The 23666-nt window shown below is 48.3% G+C and overlaps 1 protein-coding gene across 1 annotated transcript in view; it reads right to left on the reverse strand.

Moving 5' to 3' along the window:
* Positions 1–23666, reverse strand: part of TTLL5 (tubulin tyrosine ligase like 5) — a 798469-nt gene that overhangs the window by 582443 nt on the left and 192360 nt on the right. The window contains 1 exon segment of the mRNA XM_029598396.1: positions 14514–14615. Coding sequence (XP_029454256.1) covers positions 14514–14615 — 102 coding nt within the window.

Below are 23666 nucleotides of genomic sequence, written 5' to 3' on the forward strand. Positions count from 1 at the left end.
CGGTATTAACCGTAGGTCTCCTACTATTGGCATACAATTCAAGATGTAATTATATTATTGCATATTACAAAAAAAAACTAGAGCCAATTTTGCATTTTCACAGTCACATTCATGTTTAGCACATGGAAATTTATAAGAATTGACTAATTTCATTTCAGTAACATGACTTTTGTGAAAATTTGTTGCCCAGTGATATGGAAAGACATGGACACTTTCTTTGTGCAAGTGTGCTGCTATTACTGCCAGACATTTGGTGAATACTCTGGGAGCGGAGGCGAATCCGAATGGAAGCACTCTGTACTGGAAGTGCTGATGACCCACCATGAAGCGTAGGTACTTGCGATGAGGGGGGAATATTGGAATGTGAGCATAAGCATCTTGAAGATCCAGAGAACAAAGCCAATCTCCTGTTTGAAGAAGTGGAAGCATGGTGCCTAGAGAGACCATCCTGAACTTTTCTTTCTTCAGAAATTTGTTGCGATTTCTGAGGTCTAGGATGGGATATAGGCCTCCGGTTTTCTTTGGAATGAGGAAATAACGGGAATAGAATCCTCTGCCCTGCTGAGCCCGGGGCACGAGCTCTACTGCTCTGGCTCTCAGAAGAGTGGATAATTCTACTTGTGGGTGAATTATGTGATTTTCGCTTAGAGAAGAAGGTCTCGGAGGAGAATCTTTTGGTATTGAGAGGAAATTGAGTTGGTAACCTCGAGATATTATTGCAAGTACGCATTGGTCTGTTGTTATTTGCACCCAATGGTTGTAAAAGGCGGATACTTGACCTCCTACCGGAAGCTGTGGATGAGGATTGGAGAGATGGCTTCGGTCTCTGGGAAAAATCTCAAAAGCCAGCAGCCAGTCCCATCTGTGGCAGAGGTTGAGGCCTAGCTGCCCTAGGTTGTCTGGGCTGAGGTCTTTGTTGCGGCCTAGAAGATCTGTTCCTAGATGTTGGAGGGTAATACCACCTTTCTCGGTAGAATGGTCTTCTAGGTTCTTTCCTTTGAGGCCTATCAGATGACTGTGTGGCTGGATCCTGTGGAATTAATGAGAGTTGTCGTAAGGTTTCGGTATGCTCTTTCAATTGAGCAACCGCATCTTGTACTTTGAAACCAAAAAGGTTATCACCAAGACATGGGAGGTCAACCAATTTTTCCTGGACTTCAGGCCTGAGGCCGGAGGCTTTAAGCCAAGCACAACGTCTTGCACTTATACCTGATGCAGCCATTCTAGATGCTGTTTCAAAGCCATCATAGGCAGCACAGACCTCGTGCTTGCCCGCCTCCAGCCCTTTGTGGATAATTGCCTGGGCTGCTTCTTGATGTTGTTGTGGCAATGATGGTATAAACTCCTGCATCTGTTTCCACAGATTTCCTTGGTATTGAGTCATGTATAATTGGTAAGAAGATATTTTGGAATTTAACATGGCTCCTTGATAAACCTTCTTTCCTAGGGAATCCAAGAATCTGTGGTCTTTTCCCAGGGGAGTTGAGGAATGTGGTCTTATCCTCTTCGACTTCTTTTGTGCAGATTCCACCACCACTGTTTGGTGTGGAAGCTGTGACTTTTGGTAGCCAGGAGCAGCATGCACCAAATACGTTGTGTCCATTCTTTTATTTACAGCAGGCACTGAGCATGGATGCTCCCAAAGCCGATGTTGTAGGTCCAGAAGGACATCATGGACCGCTCCAGGCGCAAACAAAAGTACGCTGGATTTTAGTAGATATGCGCGGAGCCGCGCGTATCTGCTAAAAACCTGGATCGGCGCGCGCAAGGCTATGGATTTTGTATAGCCGAGCCGCGCCGAGCCGCGCAGCCTACCCCCGTTCCCTCCAAGGCCGCTCCGAAATCGGAGCGGCCTCGGAGGGAACTTTCCTTTACCCTCCCCTCACCTTCCCCTCCCTTCCCCTACCTAACCCACCCACCCGGCCCTGTCTAAAACCCCCCCTTACCTTTGTCGGGGGATTTACGCCTCCCAGAGGGAGGCGTAAATCCCCGCGCGCGAGCGGGCCTCCTGCGCGCCGGGCCGCGACCTGGGGGCGGGTACGGAGGGCGCGACCACGCCCCCGGACCGCCCCGGGCCGTAGCCACGCCCCCGTACCCGTCCCCAAAACGCTGCCGACACGCCCCCGAAACGCCGCGACGACCGGGCCCGCCCCCGACACGCCCCCCTCGGAGAACCCCGGGACTTACGCGAGTCCCGGGGCTCTGCGCGCGCCGGGAGGCCTATGTAAAATAGGCTTCCCGGCGCGCAGGGCCCTGCTCGCGTAAATCCGCCCGGTTTTGGGCGGATTTACGCGAGCAGGGCTCTGAAAATCCGCCCCATTGTGTACACTTCAAGTCGGTTTACAATAGAGCAATGGACTGTCTTTAACGACATGTCCTAAAAACAAATAAAATATCGTAAAATAAAATAAAATAAAACCCTATAAATAATGTAACAAAATTATACAATACTCAGTTAAAATAATAAAATACATACAAATCATTCAATATCAAACTAACAATAGGGTTAATAAAAATATAAAAATCTCCTGTCTATATTCTAGTTCCCAGGGAAAGTCGATTGGAATCATACTGTAGTGATGAAAGCTTGCGTGTACAACCATGTTTTTAGTTGCTTCTTAAAAGGCTGAATACTCTCCTCTAAACGTAGCTCAAGTGGGAGAGAATTCCATAATTTAGGGCCAGCTATTGAAAGGGCTCTTTCCCTAACTGCGTTAAGATGTGCTGATTTTATTGAAGGAACCGAAAGAAGTGCCTTGCCAAAAGACCGTAAATTACGAGAGGGTGTATGAATATGCAGAGCTGCATTCAGCCATTCGTTGTTGTTGCCATAAATAGCTTTATGGATCTGCGTTAGACATTTGTATTTAATTCGGCAGCTGATAGGAAGCCAATGAAGGCTCATCAAAACTGGGGTAATGTGGTCAAATTTGTTGGAGTTAGATAATAATCGCGCTGCAGCGTTTTGTAAAAGTTGTAGTGGGCAAATAGTTAACAATGGAAGGCCCAAAAAGAAATTGGTGAAGGATAAATCCTCCAGTGGAGATTTCTTTCTTGGGTCTGGAGGTGAAGGATCTGACATGAAATCTTCGGATGAGGTGTCTGTTTGTCCATCGTCCCAAGTATCGTATGGATCTTCTCTATGTGGAGATAATGGAGAAGGTCTAGGTAGACGAGGAAGCCCTGAAGGACCTGGTTGCGGGTCATCGAAGGGTATGTCTTCCGGCTGTTCTTTCCGAGGCATGGGAGGAAGAGCACCGACTACCTCATCAAATCTTTTCATTAAGAGCTGATAGAGTGCCAGTTCTGGATGTCCTGGGTCTTCAGGTAAGCTTGGCATCGATGGTATCGGGCCCGGAATCGAAGATGGCGTCGGTATCATCGATGGCCGTGTCAGTGGCACCTTGGCTGGTATCGGTGTAGGCACCGGCATCAACGGAGTCGTCGGCATCGGTGTAGTCACCGGCTTCGGTGCAAGCACCGGCATCGGTAATGGTACCAGCATCGGAGTCGTCAGCATCGGTATAGTCACTGGCTTCGGTGCAAGCACCGGCATCGGTTCGGGAACCAGCATCAGTGAAGGCACCGGAATAGGCATCTGCTTCTTAAGGGCCTGGAGCACTGCTTGCCGGATAAAATCCAACAATTCCTGCGGAACAGCTGGTGCAGGCAGAGCAACTGAACACGGTGGCAGTGGAGTCGTCGATACCCCTTCCACAGAGCCCTGCGGAGGTTCAAGGATTGGTATTACCTCGGAAGGTGAAGGCCCCGGTGTCGAGGGTAGCGGTGTTTCCTGTAGTTTAAAGCTGCTTAGCGGTCTGTTCCTCTGGGGAGAGAAGCGCCGCTGGAGTCTATGTATCCGATGTCTGTGACGATGTTTTGGCCGGTGTTCGATTACTGACCTTGTTGATGCCGTCGATGGCGATGGATGATCTCCGGACCCCTCCGGACGACGTTTTTTCAATATTATTCTTTTTGAAACTCTGGCAGAAGACGATTTTGTTGATGTTGAGGGAGAAGGAAGAAGCTGTAAGTGAAAAAGATGTTCCATCTTCTCTTGGCAAAGTTTTCTTCCTTTCGGAGTCATCTCTGCACATTTTGGGCAGGTTGAGACATCATGTTTGTCCCCCAAACAAAGGACATATTCGAGGTGTGGGTCTGTAATGGACATTGTCCGATTACAGACGGGACATTTTTTAAATACGGTAGCCATTTTCTATCGACAGCTGTCGATGAAATGAGGGAAAATTTATGAGAAAAAAGTTTTTACTCAGGGAGTAAAAACGAGACTATGATTACTCACCAGCCGGTGGAAATCTAAGAGAGATCCCTTATGGGAGAAAAGAATGAGAAAATAAGTAACTTTTCAGTCAGCAAACTCTGAGAAAACTCACAAGGCTCCTTGCTCCGCAATGCTTACAGCAGCGCGAAAAAACGAAGACTGAAGAGAGACCCCTGTGGCAGAGAATATCATGGCATGCTGGACATGCTCAGTGGCCTCACAGGACCAGTCGAAAGTTTCTAGAAACTTTGACATAAAGTTTTCCTGCAATAGGGCTCCGTCGGTGACGTCACCCATATGTGAGGACTAGCATCCTGCTTGTCCTGGGATAAAGAGACCGCCGGGCCGGCTGAAAAACTAAAGAAATCACCTCAGCGTTGATCTTTTCCTGTGTGCAGACTTTCAGAGGGTGAGTGAACCAGGGCCCGGCCCGCCCCAAGTGTCACACTCAGCCGTGGGCAGTTAGAGAGTTCTCAACCCTCTGCCCCAGAGCCTCTGCTACCAGGGGGAGGGGATGGTCCCACCAGGACCTAGCAAACCCCTGGGAGGCTTAAAGAGATATTTTCTCTTTCCCCTGTTTGGTCCTTTTTTTTTTTTTTTTTTTAAATCTGTCTTCTGCTATATATTAAAATTCCCTAAGGGACAAATACCAACCAAAGGAAAATTAGTTCTTACCTGTTAATTTTCGTTCCTGTAGTACCACGGATCAGTCCAGATAGTGGGTTGAGCCTCCTTTCCAGCAGCTGGAGACAGACTAAAACTTGCAGGATGCCCTATATCAGGACAGAGCCTATCCTCTCACCCTTCAGTATAACGTATGTCAAAGCAGAAAACAATAAAACCAAGAATAGGATCAAGCAAGTAACCAAAAGCTCAACGGAGCAACCATAGATTAATGTAGAAGCATAGTATACCTATACGCTCTTGCATAAACTTGGTATAAAATAACCACCAAGGCTTCTGGTGTAAATGCTTAGTAATGTTGCACCAAGGAAAATATGAAATCTGCAGACCTGCAAGAAAACAAGCTTCGAGAGGTCAGAAGACAGACAGGGAAGGGTGTCTGGACTGATCCGTGGTACTACAGGAACGAAAATTAACAGGTAAGAACTAATTTTCCTTTCCTGTACGTACCCGGATCAGTCCAGACAGTGGGATGTACCAAAGCTTCCCTAAACTGGGTGGACCGAGACAGTCCCGCTCGAAGCACGTGCCGCCCAAAGGAACCGAACACCGGAGCGTGTACATCCAAACGGTAGTGCCGAGCAAAAGTATGCAGAGACGTCCAAGTGGCAGCCCTGCAAATCTCCTGCGGAGAGACAGACTGACTTCTCCGCCCAAAAAGTAGCCTGAGAACACAGAGAATGGGCTTTCAGACCCTCAGGAAGTGGACGACCCTGACAAAGATATGCCGAGGAAATGGCTTCCTTCAACCACCGCGCAATCATGGTCTTAGAAGCCTGTTTACCCCGGTTGGGACCACTCCAAAGGACGAAGAGATGGTCCGAAACGCGAAAGTCATTGGTGACTTGAAGATAACGAAGCAAGACTCGCTTGACATCCAGTCGACGGAGGTCGCCCCCAGCCGTACCCACAATCTCCTCCGGAGAGAACGCGGGGAGTTCCACCGACTGGTTGACGTGAAAAGCAGAGACAACCTTAGGCAAGAAGGAAGGAACCGTCCTGAGAGAGACCCCGGAATCAGAAAAACGCAAAAAGGGCTCCCGACAGGAAAGTGCCTGAAGCTCGGAAATATGATGAGCAGAGGAGATAGAGACTAGAAAGACAGTCTTAAGAGTAAGATCCTTGAGCGTAGCGTGGCGAAGAGGCTCAAAGGGAGCCACACAGAGAGCACGAAGGACGAGGTTGAGACTCCAAGATGGACACATGGCCCGAGAGGGAGGGCGGAGGTGACTAACGCCCCTCAGGAAACGAATGACGTCCGGGTGAGCAGCCAAGGCATGACCATCCACCCGACCCAGGAGAGAGCCAAGCGCAGAGACTTGAACGCGTAAGGAACTGAAGGAGAGACCCTTAGAGAGACCCTTCTGAAGGAAAGAAAGAACCAAAGGAATCGAGGCGGAGCGCGCCGGGACGCCCACCTCCGTACATGCGAACTCAAAGACCTTCCAGATGCGCACATAAGCCAGAGAAGTCGACTGCTTCCGGGCTCGCAGCAGGGTGGAGATGACCTCCTCCCTATAACCTTTGCGCCTCAGGCGACGCCGTTCAAAAGCCAGGCTGCTAGACAGAAGCGATCGGCCTGGTCGAAAAATACAGGCCCCTGCCGGAGGAGACGAGGGAGATGACTGAGGCGCAGGGGCCCGTCCACCACTAGATTGATGAGATCCGCGAACCACGGCCTTCGCGGCCACTCAGGAGCGACGAGAATCACCGGACCCCGGTGGAGTTCGATTCTCCTGAGAACTTTCCCTACCAGAGGCCACGGGGGGAACACATACAGAAGCAAGTCCGCCGGCCAAGGGAGAGCCAGAGCGTCCACGCCCTCTGCGCCGTGTTCCCTCCAGCGGCTGAAGAACCGATTGGCTTTGGCATTGCGCAGAGTCGCCATGAGGTCTAGATAAGGAGGACCCTACCTGTCCACTAACAGAGCCGAGAGTTCCCATTCTCCCGGATCGAGCGACTGCCGGCTGAGGAAGTCAGCTTGAACATTGTCTTTTCCGGTGATGTGAGAGGCCGCAAGGCACTGTAGGTGACGCTCCGCCCAAGCGAGTAGGCGGCTGGCTTCTAAGGCTACCAGGGGACTGCGAGTGCCCCCTTGGCGACTGATGTAGGCGACTGTGGTGGAGTTGTCGGACAGGACTCATACCGCCTTGTCGCGGATCAGAGGAAGGAACTCCTGAAGAGCCAGGCGGACTGCCAAAGTTTCCAGTCGACTGAGTCTGGGACCATGTCCCCTGGGTGGACTGAGATAGGCAGACCACACCCCAGCCCAACAAGCTGGCGTCCATGGTTACTATCGTCCACTGTGGAGCTTGAAGAGGCATCCCTTGTAGGAGATGAGGAAAGGACAGCCACCACTGTAATTCGTCGGCAGTAGACTCCAAGAAGGGAAGGACTACGTGGAACTGCTCCGACACTGGTTGCCAACGAGACAGCAAAGCTTTCTGTAATGGACGCATATGAGCAAAAGCCCAGGGGACCAGATCGATGGTAGAAGCCATGGAGCCCAGGACTTGGAGATAATCCCGGGCCGTCGGTGAAGATAGCGCAATCAAATTCTGAACCTGACCGATCAGTTTGAGGGCTCGCGCCCGAGGTAAGAAAACCTTGCCTACTCGGGTGTCGAAGTGTGCTCCCAGAAATTCCAACTCCTGGGAGAGCTGAAGCTTGCTCTTGGAAAAGTTCACTATCCACCCGAGAGAGGCAAGGAGATCCAGGACTCGATCCACCGCCTGCCGGCAAGAGGTCTCCAACTTGGCCCTGATGAGCCAATTGTCCAGATAGGGATGGACGAGAATCCCTTCCCGGCGCAAGGCCGCGGCCGCAGCCACTACTACCATTACCTTCGTGAAGGTGCGAGGAGCGGTCGCAAGGCCGAAGGGGAGAGCTCGAAACTGGAAGTTCTAGTTGAGAATGTGGAATCAGAGAAACTTCTGGTAGTCGCGGTGGATGGGGATATGAAAATATGCTTCTGCGAGATCGAGGGAAGCAAGGAACTCTCCTGAACGGACCGCCGCAATGACCGCCCAGCAAGGTTTCCATGCGAAAGTGGGGGATCTTGAGGGCCCGATTGATCCTCTTGAGGTCCAGGATTGGGCGGAAGGACCCGTCCTTTTTGGGCACGGTGAAGTAAATAGAATACTGGCTGGCACCAATTTCCCTTTCTGGGAGTGGGACCACCGCCCCCAGATCCAGAAGCTTGGAGAGAGTCTGGACCACCGCGCCCCTCTTGGCCCAGCCACAAGGTGAGAACAGAAAGAGATCTGGAAGTTCCCTGACGAGGTCGAAAGCGTACCCGTCTCTGATAATGTCGAGGACCCACTGATCCGAAGTGATTTTGACCCATTCCTCGAAAAACAGGGAGAGGCATCCGCCGAGGTAAGGGACCGAGGGATGGGCCGGCTGAACTTCATTGTGTGGCAGGTTTAGCGGTGGTACGCACGGGCTGGCCCTCGTGAAAGGGCCGCCTGCCACGAAAGGACTGCGCACGAGAAGACCCCCTAGTAGTACCGCCCCGCCCTCGAGAAGCGAAGAGACGCTGACCCCTGAAGCAAAAGCGAGAGGCCGCGAAGGACCGAGAAGCCTTAGGGCGGTCCTCTGGAAGTTTATGGACCTTGTTGTCAGCCAAGGAGTCCATAAGCTTGTCGAGGTCCTCGCCAAAGAGCATCTTACCTTTGAAGGGAAGCGTGCCCAGCCGGGTCTTCGAGGACTGATCAGCCGACCAGTGGCGAAGCCAAAGGAGCCTCCGGGCAGCCACTGCTGAAACCATTGCCTTCGCCTGGACACGGACCAAATCGTAGAGGGCGTCCGACACGTAGGCGATTACCGCCTCCAGACGTTCGGCCTGATCTGCCTCACCTGGCGGAAGCTCCCGGGCGCAGAGTAACTGTTGGACCCACTGGAGGCCTGCCCGCATCATGAGGCTGCTACAGCAAGACGCCCGAACCCAGAGGGCCCAGACGTCAAAGATGCGCTTCAGGTGAGCCTCCAGCTTACGATCTTGCGAATCCTTTAGGGCTGTGGAACCTTCCACCGGGATCGTGGTGTGCTTGGCCACTGCAGAAACATAAGAATCCACTGATGGATATCGCAACAGCTCCAAGCCCTCTTCCGGGAGGGGATAGAGCTTATCCATCGCACGCCCCACCTGGAGCGAACCCTCAGGAGCCTCCCCATTCCCGTAGGATAAGGAACTTAAGCATGGGGTGGAAGGGAAAGGCCGAGGCCGGAGCCCGGAGCCCTCCCAAAACCGGGTTCATATCCTTAGGAAGTGAGGCCATGAGATTAGCCACGGAGGGACTTTCCAGACCCAGCTCCTCCAAAACAAAAGGGAGAAAGGCTCTAGCTCCTCCTTATGAAAAAGACGAAGGGCTCTGGTGTCATCCCCCTCTAGGGTGGGGGGCATCTGCCGAATCCGAGGAAGCAGCGGGGTCTGAGGACCCAGGAGACACCGGGGAGGGGAGTACCCCCGGGACCACCTGCACCCGAACTGGTCCCTGAGGCTCCGCAGCCGGTCAAGAGGTCAACGGCGCTGAGCGAGGGATTTTAGACAGGGGGGGAGGGCCAGGGGGGGCTTTCATCCATCTCATGCAGGCTAGCTAAATAAGATTTGTGCATGAGGACGACGAAATCCATGGAAAAAGGGACCCTGGATTTACCGGGGGGGGCGAGGGAAGGTCAGGATCCCCCTCCTGGGAACCCGCGGTGGCCAAATCGGGGGTTAAATCGAAAAAATCCGGCCCCCCAGCCCCAGGGAGCACTGAAATCGGCCCCGATGAAAAATCCAAGATGGCGGCCGTTCCCGGGCTCTGCCGACCCGGGAAAGGTCCAGCCATGCCGGGAGGAGTGGAGCCCTGGGCTAAATTTGCTTGCCCTGCCGAGGAGGGACCTTCCCCACCCGGCAGACAAGCAGTGCAGAGGCCCTGCCGCGAAAAACGCGAGGAGGACAGCCCACAAGAAACACAGGCTGTCAGCCGGGAAATAGCTAAGCCGCGGCTGAAGAAAAAAAAGCTGAAAAAAAAAAAGCTTGATTGACAGCCTGCACAGCAGGAGAGAGCAGGCGGGAACCTGCTGCCTTCTGCTTCTCTGACTGCCGGTTCTAATCCTATACTGACCAGAAAAAGTTAAAAAAGCTGGTCAACTGCTGCAAATAAGTTATAGGTAGGTGAGTACCTGCAACTTATTGAAAGTTAAAACTTTGAAACTCCTTTCTTTTTTTTTTTTTTTTTTTACTGAGCACAGCAGCGGGTTCAAAACCCTCTCAGCAGCCAGAGGGGAAACGAGGCCCAGAGAGCGTCGGTCCCCACACCTGAAAGCGTACACGGACTCAGGACTAAGCAGGGAACCCCCTCCTGCAAAAGGGGACAAGCCCCCCTGAGCCGGGCAAGAGCTGGGAGACGGACGTCTCCCACACAAAAAGGCACTAAAAGAAGGCAAAAATTCCTTCAGAGATTCACTTTCTATAATTTTTTTAAAAACAAGAACCAAAAGAAGTACTTGCTTGAACCTAAAGAGAAAGAAGAGGCTGACAAGCCTACAGCAGAGAACCGAAGGGGAGATGCTGCACCTGCTGGGAGACAGACGAATACTGAAGGGTGAGAGGATAGGCTCTGTCCTGATATATGCACAGAAATTGTCCTGATATATGCACAGAAATATATGCACAGAAATTGCTAATTTCTTCAAGAATAAAATTGACAACATTCTCCTTCGCTTCACCACCAAGCCCCCCACCACTTTCCACCTACCTACCAAAACATCCAGAACCAATCTGCAAACATTCGAACAAACATCTACCCTTGAAATTGAAACCATTCTAAAAAGAATGAAACCTGCTTCCCATTCTGCTGACACCATCCCCTCTAAGACCCTCCTATCTTCTCCCACATCCATATCCAGACTCCTATCTGACTTGATCAACTGCTCTCTTACATATGGCAAGGTCCCAGACCCACTCAAACTTGCAATAGTCAAGCCCCTCCTAAAAAAGCCCACCTTAGACCCCAAAGACCCCTCTAACTACCGGCCTATATCCAACCTCCCTTTTGTATCTAAAATACTTGAAAAGGTTGTCAATACCCAGCTCTCTGACTACCTCGAAAACCACAACATTCTGCACCCCGCACAATTCGGCTTCCGTAAAGGTCGCAATACGGAAAACCTCCTTCTGGCAGTCACCAACACCATACATATAGGCATGGACCAAGGAACCTCATTCTTACTCGCTATACTAGATATCTCTGCTGCTTTCGACACTGTCAACCACCAAATACTCCTATCCCGGCTATCAGAAATCGGCATCTCTGGCACTGTACTATCATGGTTTACCTCATATCTCACCCATAGAGAATACCTGGTCAACATTGACAACTCTGAGTCCCCACGCATACCCCTCCTCCAGGGTGTCCCCCAAGGATCCTCCTTATCCTCCACCCTCTTTAACATATATCTTCTTCCCCTCTGCTATCTACTTTCTAACCTCGGTCTCAATTTCTTCATGTATGCGGATGATGTACAGATCCTCATCCCCATGCAAAAAAACCCTACAAGAAACTCTAAACTTCTGGGAATCCTGTCTTGCCTCCATTAACTCTCTCTTAGACAGCCTCCAACTCGCTCTTAACACAGCAAAAACTGAAATCATCCTCATTTCCAACAAACTCGAGGTTACCTCACAGGCCTCTACTAAAACTACCCCCACAACCCTCCCCATCCTGCCATCTGTAAGAGACCTAGGTGTTGTATTAGACAAACACCTTAATTTTCATCCACACATCAAATCCCTTCTAAAAACCGGCTTCTATAAACTCCACATCCTCAAAAAGCTCAAAGCCCTCCTCCATCTTCAAGACTTTCGCCTTGTATTGCAGTCCACAATCCTATCAAAATTAGACTACTGCAATTCACTTCTCCTAGGCCTGCCCTACGCCACAATTAAACCACTACAAATCTTGCAGAACTCCATGGCACGAATCATCACAGACACTCGTAAGAGAGAACACATCACACCCATTTTAAAAGAACTGCATTGGCTCCCCATCCCTTTCCGTATAAAATACAAAACCCTTACAATACTCCATAACATGCTTCACAAAAATGACCACGAATGGCTCAAGGAAACACCACGTTTCCGTACATCCAATCGTCCACCCAGAGCCTCCACGGCGGGCACTGTACACATCCCACCCCTCAAAATAGCACACCACTCAACTACCAGAGAGAGAGCCTTTACCATAGCCGGCCCCTCCCTCTGGAATTCTCTTCCCACGTATCTCCGCCTTGAACCTTCCTTACCCAACTTCAAAAAAGGCATCAAAACCTGGCTTTTCTTACAAGCATACCCTGACTCCAATCAGACCTAAACCCCCTCCACTGCCACTTCCAATTCCCTTACCCCTTCTAATCCGTTGATGCATCCTAGGGAATTGCTGATTTTGTAAATTTGTTAATTTTTTATTCTCAGTTTTTTTAACACAGTTCCTATCAATTTCTCTCTCCCCTAGCACTTCACTACCTTTCTCCTTCCCGCAACTTCTGCGCTTACTGTCACCTGACCCCCATCCTCTCCTTTTTCCTTCACTGCTCCACCTCCCCCCTCCCTGTTATTTGTAATTTCCTCTTCCTCCTTTACAATGTTGATTGTGAACCGGCATGATATGTCCTATGAATGTCGGTATATTTTAAAGCATTTAAATAAATAAATAAATAAATAAATAAATAAATATAGGGCATCCTGCAAGTTTTAGTCTGTCTCCACCTGCTGGAAAGGAGGCTCAACCCACTGTCTGGACTGATCCGGGTACGTACAGGAACTAACAACCTAACACTAAAAACCCAGACTCAAGGTTTTGCACCTCCACCATCTGCTGGAGACAGAGAAATACTGGCAGACTCTATGTTAGCAACGTCGGCTGCGGCAAGCAGCAACCAGCAACCAGGACCAGGTGCCATGGCTGCCGGCCACGGCCGACCGCAACTAAGGCCAGGCTAACAGGCGCAACAAACATAGCTTACCTGGGTCGCCGGGTATGGTCGAGGGTGCCTGCGGTGACAGACAGCCCTTTCCTCTTCCTTCTCCCGGCCGCTGCCATTGCGGAGTTCGGCAGCGTGGCTCCGCGATCATCAGGCGCCTCCCCCTCTGCTCTTAGGAGCCGCGCGCGCGGCTAAGGGAGATTCTTAAAGGAGCCATGACAGGAAGTGTCATGGCTCCCCCTGAAGCTCCTCCCCTGGCTTCCTGTACTTAAGGCAAGGGCTGAGCATTCAGTCCTTGCCTTGGTATTGAGGTTCCTGCCTGAGTGTGTTCTTGGTTCCTGGTTCTTCGTCCCGCTCTTCTCCCCTGCTCCGTGGATTGATTCTTGGCTTCTGACCTCCTGACTGGTGGACGTGTCTTCTCCTGGCTTGACCCTGGTACGGCTTTGGACCCTTCTCCTGCTTTGACCCTGGACTGGACTCGGACCCCGCTGGTGTATCGAATCTCGGACCGGCTTTGGACTCTTCTATGACTCCGTCCTCAGACTGCTTCGACCTGCTGGAGGCGCCAGCCGTCTGGAACCCACGACCTGCAGGAGGCGCCTGCATCCAGACCTTCTACAGTCTTCAGAGGAGTCGCCTAAGTCCCAGCGGCCGGACCCCTACGGGCTCCTCCTGGGGGGGGTTGCGTGCTTCCAGGGTGAAGTCTTCTAGCAAGCCTCTTCAGTCCAAGCGGCCTCGCCCTTCGATGGTAGCTATCTACCTCGAAACAAGGGTCCACTTTCATAACACTCTAGGTGGCACCTCAGGGGTATAGGACGGAGTCCATTAAAACTTCTCTGTTTCCATCTGCTGGAGGGGAAGCAAAACCCAGTAGTCTGGACTGATCAGGGTACATACAGGGAACCACATTTTTGTGGGAGATGGTCAGAAGCCAATTGTTCATCACAGGCCAGCCCTCAAAAGGAGAGACAGGACAGTACTGTGCAAGACTCTTTATAACAGGAGTGGCCAATGTCAGTTTTCAGAATATCTACAATGAATATTCATGAGATATATCTGAATGCTATTCTTCCATTGCATCTACTGTAAATATATTTCCTTGCATAATCATTGTGAACAGCCTGAAAACAAGACCTGTCTGTGGTTCTAAAAAACCAGTGTTGGCCACCTCGCTCTAGAATCTCTGACCAGGCAGCAGTTTTGGGGGGGGGGGGGGGTTTGGTAGAACCATTCAGTGAAGAACAGGAAAATCCTTAATGCTGACACAACATTGATGGGCTATGTTTGTCTACTGACAGCTTAGGGAATGAATCAAAGGGCCTTAGGACTTGGTTTTAACTCAACATTTGCAGAGAATGATTCCTCTGGAAATGGACCACTTGATGTAGTTGAAACCTGAATATGTCAAGATGTATTATGATTTTTGGGGTTGATTCATGCCTTAAATTTCAAGATTACCCCAGCAAACCTCCTTTCCATGACTGGGGTGTAGTGATGACAATGGGCGACCCTTTGCTTTTCTACTTCGTCTTAAGATTTTGCGATGTATCCTTTGCCAGCTGGGCACACCTTGTACCTGACATAGTCACTGCTTTTCTTGTTCACACTGTAGTTGGTCAGATGCATAAACTGGTTTTTAATGTTCTTTGCTGCTTTGTCATATTTCACTGTTGCAAATCTAAAAAAAGAGAAAGGTTACAGAAAATAAGAGCAGTAGCAGCAGAAGTGTAAGGAGCCACTCAATCAGGCACCGAGAATGCAGGATTCATCACATCCTGCCTGAATTAAGTTTAATGTTAGGGTTGTCCATCCTTACTGACATATCTCCTATCAGAAACACTGGAGAACAAAAGATATTTAGTATACTGGGTTGACTCTTTCCCCAGTACTTCTTTCCTATTTTTTCCACAAAAGACCCTTTAGCACCCCTTATCCAAACCTTTTTTGAACCCAGCTACACTAACTGCACTAACCACATCCTCTGGCAACAAATTCCAGAGCTTTATTGTGCATTGAGTGAAAAAGAATTTTCTCCGATTAGTCTTAAATGTGCCACATGCTAACTTCATGGAATGCCCCCTAGTCCTTCTATTATTCGAAAGTGTAAATAACTGCGTCACATCTACCCGTTCTAGACCTCTCATGATCTTAAAGACCTCTATCATATCCCCCCTCAGCCATCTCTTCTCCAAGCTGAACAGCCCTAACCTCTTCAGAAGTTCTTGGTGGAGAAGTCCATTAATGGCCATTAATCAAGTTTACTTGGGGAATAGCCACTGCTATTAATTGCATCAGTAGCATGGGATCTTCTTAGTGTTTGGGTAATTGCCAGGTTCTTGTGGCCTGGTTTGGCCTCTGTTGTAAACAGGATGCTGGGCTTGATGGACCCTTGGTCTGACCCAGCATGGCAAATTCTTATGTTCTTATGACCTTGTGTTAATATACTGCAGGAGTTGATTTCATTCTCTGATAACTTATGGTTTCCTTTTCCTTATTTTGCAGGGACAAGTTTCCAATTGTCTTAGAGCGCTTTACACCCATGGCCTTTGTACCAGTTTCCAAAGAGAAAGAGCTCTCACTTTAACTTTGAAAGCTACTGCGAATATAACAAAGTATCCATGCACATTTGCACCTACTCCCAGGAAAACAACATGTAGAGAACTAATAATGCGATCTATGTACATTATTTTCCTGCCTGGGACCACCAATGTCTGCATGCAGAGGAAAAGTAGATAAGAACATGCCATACTGGGTTAGACCAAGGGTCCATCAAGCCCAGCATCCTGTTTCCAACAGTGGCCAATCCAGGCCACAAGAACCTGGCAATTACCCAAAAACTAAGTCTATTCCATGTTACTGTTGCTAGTAATAGCAGTGGCTATTTTCTAAGTCAACTTAATTAATAGCAGGTAATGGACTTCTCCAAGAACTTATCCAAATCTTTTTTAAACACAGCTATACTAACTGCACTAACCACATCCTCTGGCAACAAATTCCAGAGTTTAATTGTCCAGTGAGTGAAAAAGAACTTTCTCTGATTAGTTTTAAATGTGCCCCATGCTAACTTCATGGAGTGCCCCCCTAGTCCTTCTATTATCCGAAAGAGTAAATAACAGATTCACATCTACCCGTTCTAGACCTCTCATGATTTTAAACACCTCTATCATATCCCCCCTCAGCCGTCTCTTCTCCAAGCTGAAAAGTCCTAACCTCTTTAGTCTTTCCTCATAGGGGAGCTGTTCCATCCCCTTTATCATTTTGGTTGCCCTTCTCTGTACCTTCTCCATCGCAATTATATCTTTTTTGGGATGCGGCGACCAGAATTGTACACAGTATTCAAGGTGCGATCTCACCATGGAGTGATATAGAGGCATTATGACATTTTCTGTTTTATTAACCATTCCCTTCCTAATAATTCCTAACATTCTGTTTGCTTTTTTGACTGCCGCAGCACACTGAGCCGATGATTTTAAAGTATTATCCACTATGATGCCTAGATCTCTTTCCTGGGTGGTAGCTCCTAATATGGAACCTAACATTGTGTAACTATATGGAACCTTGCACTTATCCACATTAAATTTCATCATCCAAAGAACAAAGAATCCCATTCAGTCTGCCCAGCAGCAATTTTATGCACATTTACCCAAAGTAGATCAAATTCCCACATGGAACCCAAGTCCCAGTTCCACTGTGTCCCCTTCAGGGCTGCAACTGCCACTCCGTGCAGGCTTCACCCTGTCTGCCAGCAAAGTGCACACTAGTAGCCTCATTTTCACAGCACTTGTAAACTGCCTGCCTGGGAACACCTCCTTTAATTGTCTGCTTGCTGGAGAGCAAAGTTTGCACCTTTAGCTTAATTGTGGGAAGGACTGTGAGTTCTACACAGAAATAGCTTTGAAAAGGCTTAGCTTGCACTGAATGTAAGGAAAGAAAAAAAAGTCATTCTGCTTCTCTCCTGTTTTCCATGTTCCAGTTTGTCTTCTGCTGAAAGGTCTGTCAATTCCCATCAGTTTTCAAACTCAGACACTTGCTGTCTGTGAGATTCCTCTTACTTTTCATTACCATATCAAAAAGGTAGTTCAAAACTCTTTTTCAGCCTGTGATTTCAGTACTGTCACCCAGATGCCTATTCTGTCTTCCCTTCACTATTGCAATGCCTTATTTTTGGGACTCCCTCAAATCTGCAACATGTGGCTTGAGGTTAGTCCAAAGCTCAGATCACCACCACGAGGGTGCAGATGTTCAATGGTACATGATTTCAAAGCTCAACTAGTTCGTCCAAAATATATTAATTTGCAAAGACACAAAATAAAACAAATGGCATTCCTCGACTGACAAGATGTTAAAGTTCTTAATACCTATGGAAAGTCACCGGATGAACAAATTCACAAAGCGGAAGTGATAATTCTGGTCACCACATCTAAAAAAAAAAAAAAAGTTATAGCTGCAATGGAGAAAGTACAGAGAAGGGCGACCAAAATGATAAAGGGAATGGAACAGCTCCCCTATGAGGAAAGGCTGAAGAGGTTAGGGCTGTTCAGCTTGGAGAAGAGACGGCTGAGGGGGGAGATGAGAGAGGTCTACAAAATCTTGTAAGGACTTGAACCAATAAATGTGAAATGGTTATTTACCCTTTCAGATAATACAAGGACTAGGGGGGCACTCCCCCAATGTTGGAGTCAAATACTGGGCTTGGAGGACCCTTGGTCTGACCGTCTTGTGATCTTATAACTCACAGACACTGCAATTGCCACATGGGTAATGTCCAATGCCTGAATCATCCAACTCTATATCTTGTCATACCAAAAAAGGAGGACACCAACCTGCCATGCAAATTTCTAGCTGACCTACAAACAATGAGGGCTTTGAAAACACTGCAAGTTCACGTCATAAAGACCAATGATCTTTACTAATACAGATGACACTTTTAGTAAATGGGATATATGGAAGCTGATATATTACTCTATCAGAAGACACGATAGGTTTCTTCCTTAATTCACATTCACAGAAACATGCCCTCTTGTATTCTCATTTGATCACATTCCATAGAAACCCTTGCTTGTTTCTTAAACTCATCAAATACAGAGCACACCCATTGCAAATGGAAAAACTGGCTGATGGATATGCTTTCTTTCTTTCATTCTGCAGATGACAGCTGTAAAACTGCAGGCAAGAGTTACAAATTAGTAGTCTTCCTATGTATAGTCGTTCAAAACCCATCCTGCAAATGGGACACCCACATATCTAGAAAGATCACCGTGATGGATGAGCTTCATAAGTAAAATGTAAATTATCACCACATGAATTTTAAAAGAAAAACTAGAGAGCATGAGAAAAAGACTCATCTTCCAGCCTTCCCATTGTCCTTCTCAATTGACTCCTGAGTTTCCTAAAACGTCTGCCTGACCTCAGCTCTTTAAAAACTGCGTCCTGTGGCACGCAGCCACCAGTGTGCCAACAGGTGCACACACCCATAGGGCTGGCTTTACATCTGTTTCTTCTCTCTTATTTTTTCTTTTTTTTGATTGGAGGTATTGTAATGAGCAAGAAGAGGAAGGAAGTAGTTAGATCTTACCAATCCATGCCAGCTGCTGCCTCTTCATCCATTCAACCAACTCTAGAAACTTTCCAACTTATTCAGTACCAAGGTACAGTATCAGGACCTTCTAGGCTTGGAAGTGGTTCTCCTTCTGCCCTTAATGAAACAGAGGTCTCTACAGAACATGGGAGTAGGGCTAACATGTTGGTATTTCCCACTAATGTCTGTTTGTAATGGGGATAGTCCTGTATTTGGGGATTCTGTTTTAGAAGATAATACTATTTATATCCCGCCCTTCCAAAGTTTGGGGCATGATTTTTGTATTCTGCTCTTCACACTTTTTCAGCATTTCAAAGCTATTACATTCAGGTACTGTAGGTATTTCCCTATCCCCAGAGAGCTTACAATCGAAGGGGATCATTTATCAAAATGCGCTAAGGCGTATTCACATGCATTAAGGGCTTATCGCATGCGATAGCACCATATCTTTTGGCGTGATGCAAATCCGAAAAAGAGGAGGCGTTAGGGGCGGGAGTGGGCTGGGTTTGCCAGAGAGAGAAGAGGTGGTGAGTGGTTTAGTGGGAGTAGGAGCTTTTTCAGATTTGATTACCTGAGTGCGTTGTCTGGTCTTCTGTTGCCATCTGTTTCCCTTTACCTTGGTCTTTTGTCTTCATTGTTGGAGTCAAAGTTTGTCTGTCTGTCGTTTGGTGTGGAGGAGGGTGGTGGAGGTGGAGTGTAGAGTGGTGGTGATTGTGGTGAGGATGGAGCATGAGAGGCATGAGGACAGAGGAGAGAAGAGGTGTGAGGAGAGAAGGGGAGGAGAGGAGATGGGAGGACAAGGGCAGGAGTGCTAGGACAAGGAATAGAAGTAAGAATAGGGACAGGAACAGGAGTAGAGATAGGCAGGAGGAGGCGGGAGGGGGAAGGGGATAGGCAGGCGAGGACAAGGGAGGAGGACAGCAGGCTAGAGATAGACAGAGAAGGCAGAGGCGAAGGGAGCTTCCAGGGCAGGGGCAGAGGGGGAGGAGGAAAGGGAGGACACCTCTCCAGAAGGGGGAGCCACTGCCACTTCTGGAGAGGTGTCCTCCCTTTCCAGACAACGCACTCAGGTAATCAAATCTGAAAAAGTTCCTACTCCCAGTAAACCACTCACCAACTCTCCTCTCCCCTCTCTCCCACGTCCGAGACACCCTCAAAGAGGCAGCTGCAGGAAGCCGGGATATATAAACTGAAAAAATAATGCAATACGCACTAATCAACGCTAGCTGACCTGGCACCCCCTTCTGGCAGCCAGGCAGGACACCCTCATCTCAGGGCCATCAAGTTCAACGTGCAGGATTAATGGGATGGTCACTGCAGGGGTCCTGGAGTATTAAGCCATGCTGTTCAGCAACTGTGTGGCCAAGATCTCAAAGATAGCCAAGGGCCAGATCTGGTGCAACATAGCCCATGGCATCTCCAGGCACAGCAGCGCACAGGTACTGGGACATCAAGGCACAGTTGAAAGCAAAGGTGGCAAGCAGAAATAAATATATACAGCAGACCGGAGGAGAAGCCCCTTGTCCCATCATCCTCACCCCCATGGAGGAGCGCCTCGTGCAAAGACTGGGACCGGATGTCTTCAAGGGCACGGCTGAGTGGCTGGACACCAAGCGAGCCACAGCCGGTAAGTTCACCTCACCTGAAAATGGCCAGGCTGCAATGGGTGGACACAATTGGCATAAGATGCTCACAATGCTTAAGAGGCAACGTGCACCTCTGATGCCAAATGCGAAAAGGATACTTGCTGCCATTGGTACTTATGTCTTATTTTTTGTTTCCACAGCTCTTGCCCATGAAGCTACCAGTCCCAGCCAGCAAGCCCCAGGGACCAGCAGCACAGCAGCCCTTTTGCAGAGGGCCTTCATGATGGATGCCCAGACTGACTATTTGAAAATACAAACAGTCTAACTTCTGTTTATTTGCTGCCTGACTATTAAAAGCACAAACACACTAAATAATATTACCAAATAGTTAACTTCGCCCCTATACTTTTAAAAAAGAAAATTTCTCAAGCAAAAACTCTGATTTCTTTCAGCCACCAGCAAGGTGATCCTCTCCTCTCAGTGCTCCCATAGTCCACTACAGGGATGGCAGTCAGTCTGTGAAAGTCCTCTAGGCCTCAGCTGTTGGCCTGTGAACATTCTGGACACAATACTCCCTCACTCCTCCTCCCTAGTTGTCACACAGCAGCTAACACTCTGTTCCAACAGTCTGCAAGTACACAGCGATGTGGAAGGGAAAGGTTAGTTAGTGTACAAATGAAGTGATGAAAGTGCTAAGCAAAAGCTGTCCCCTAGATTCTACAGGCCATAAGGGCGCACCAGATCTGTGTGCGCACAGTAAACATATTCAGCTACACATGGCTGAATGAAGGTAGCCGTATTCTGCCAGCGTATACAGAGGACAGAGTAAGTGTCAAATGATGCGGCCTGGGGGTGCAGCCACTATGTCAGCTGTGCTTGATATGATCAATAGAGGAGGCAAAGGAGACCAGTGACTGGAGAAAGGGAATGTGAAAGAGAACTGCCACCAGGCCTCAGGCACCTGGCAAGCAAAGCAACCACAGCCACCCCCCGGGTATCTCACTACATGCTGCCACTAACCCCTCATCCAAACCACTCATCTGAATCAGTCCAACAGTGACGACATTAGGTGGTCCTTGCCACTTCACGGTCCTGCCATCCCAGCATCCCCACATTCAGTGGGCAGTTTAACACCCACTACCTCCGTCCCAAAAGTTGCAAGCCTCTGTGACAGCTTAAGCTCTGGGTAGCCTGCACACCCCCAAATAAGTGGACTGTTAAGCCCACTCAAAGTACTTGGTGGAAAGGCCTCCGTGGCAGAAGGGGGACGGTGTGCATTTGTATTTATTTATTTATTTAAGTTTTTTATATACCAACATTCAAGACAAAAGTCCCATCATGCTGGTTCACATGAAACAGGAGTGCAAAATAAACTTAAACTTGAACAATAGTGCAGAAAAGCAGTTACATGTAACAAGGAAAAATAGAACTTGGAGTGAGAAGGAAAAAGGAAAGGAAAACCAGCTAATTACATATAATTACATTGTAAGAGGTAGCTAATAGTGATATTGATGGTGATGTGTGTTGATTGTTAGGAGTTAAATAATATTGGAGTTAGGAAAAGCCTGCATGAACAGCCAGGTCTTGAGTCTTTTCTTGAAGGTTGAGAGGCTGGGTTCCATTCTAAGATCTGGGGGGATGGAGTTCCATAAGGTAGGACCGGCTGTGGAGAAGGCCCGATTTCTTAGCGTAATGTGTCTGGTAGTTTTGGCTGGGGGTACTTGAAGTGATCCTTTGTAAGCATCTCTTGTCGGTCTTGTTGAAGTGTGTAATCGGAGGGGGAAATGAAGGTCAATTGGGGCTAGTTGATGGATGTTTTTGTATATGGTGAGGATGGCCTTGTAGATTATTCTGAAGTGGATGGGTAGCCAGTGGAGGCCCAATAGGATAGGGGTTATATGGTCTCTTCTCCTGGTGTTAGTGAGTATACGGGCAGAGGCATTTTGAACCATTTGCAGTGGTTTGGTGTGTAGTGAGGGGAGACCAAGCAAGATGGTGTTACAATAGTCCAGCTTTGCGAAGATGATTGATTGTAGGATTGTTCTAAAGTCATGAGTGTGGAACAGAGGTCTTATTCTTTTCAGTACTTGGAGTTTATAAAAGCAGTCTTTGGTGGTTTTGTTGATGGTGGCTTTCAGGTTCAGGTGATTGTCAATTAGAACTCCTAGGTCTCTCACTTGTGTAGTTTTTGGTATGGCTGGATGAGTGGGGGTGCAGGGACTGTTCTCTGGTGTGATGAGTAGTAGTTCCGTTTTGGATGAATTTGGTACCAGGTTGAGGCTTGTGAGAAGCTGTTTGATATTTTGGAGGCATGTTTCCCAATGAGATAAGTGTTTTCGCGAGTGACTCCTTGATGGGAATCAGGATCTGGATATCATCCGCGTAGAGGAAATGTTTGAGCTTGAGGTCAGTGAGAAGTTGGCATAAGGGTAACAGGTATATGTTAAATAAGGTAGGAGATAGGGATGAGCCCTGAGGGACTCCTACTGACGCGGGGTAGAGTGAGGATTCTTTGTTATGAATCTTAACCTTGTATCCTCTATTGCTGAGGAAGGTTCTGAACCACGAGAGGGCAGTGCCTGAGATACCTATGGCTATTAGTTGGTTGATGAGAAGGGAGTGATTGACGGTGTCAAATGCTGACGAAAGGTCCAGTAGGATCAGGAGGAAGGCTTGTCCTTTGTCAAGGCCTAGGATGATGTGATCTGTCATGGAGATGAGGAGTGCTTCCGTACTTAAGGTTTTGCGGAATCCGTATTGTGATGGGAATAGGAGGTTGTTGTCTTCAATGTAGTTTGAGAGTCGTGAGTTTACCAATTTTTCCATAATCTTGGCTATGAAGGGGAGGTTAGCGATCGGTCGATAGTTGTTGGGATCTTTGGGGTCGAGATTTGGTTTTTTGAGTAGGGGTTTGAGTGAGGCCAGTTTGAGGTTTTCTGGGTAGAGTCCTTGTGTGATGGAGCAATTTATGATGTCAGCCAGGATTTTGGAGATAGAGTCTGGAATTGATAAAAGAAGTTTAGCTGGGATGTGATCCGAAGGGTGAGAGGAAGGTTTCATTTTCCTTAGAATTCCTTGGATCTCAATGGATGAAGTTGGATCAAGTTCTTCTAATCGAGTATTGTTGATTGCGGATTGAGGAGTGGTTGGTGGTGCAGTGGCGTTAGTGGGGAGCTGAGATAGAAAATTGCTGATTTTGTTGCTGAAGAATAGTGCTAATTCTTCAGCTTTCGATTGAGCTTGGTCATGTGCAATCTCTGTCTGGTTTAATTGCGTGAGGTTGGCTACATAGCTGAAGAGTGCTTTGGCATCGAATACAAGGTCGTGTATCTTAGAAGCGTAGAAGTCCCTCTTGGATCTTAAGGTGCTTGCTTTGTATTGATGAAGAATTGATTTGTAGATTGAAAGGGTATTGGTTCCTGGGTTTTTGCGCCATTTAGCCTCATGTTGTCTTAGTTGGAGTTTGAGTTTTCTTAATTCTGAGGAGAACCAGGGCTGTCTTTTGGAGGAATTGGGGTGTGGTTTTTTTGTTATAGGAGGGCATAGCTTGTTAGCTATAGTTTCC

The sequence above is a fragment of the Rhinatrema bivittatum genome, chromosome 4 (genome assembly GCF_901001135.1).
Source record: "Rhinatrema bivittatum chromosome 4, aRhiBiv1.1, whole genome shotgun sequence".
Classification (NCBI taxonomy): domain Eukaryota; kingdom Metazoa; phylum Chordata; class Amphibia; order Gymnophiona; family Rhinatrematidae; genus Rhinatrema; species Rhinatrema bivittatum.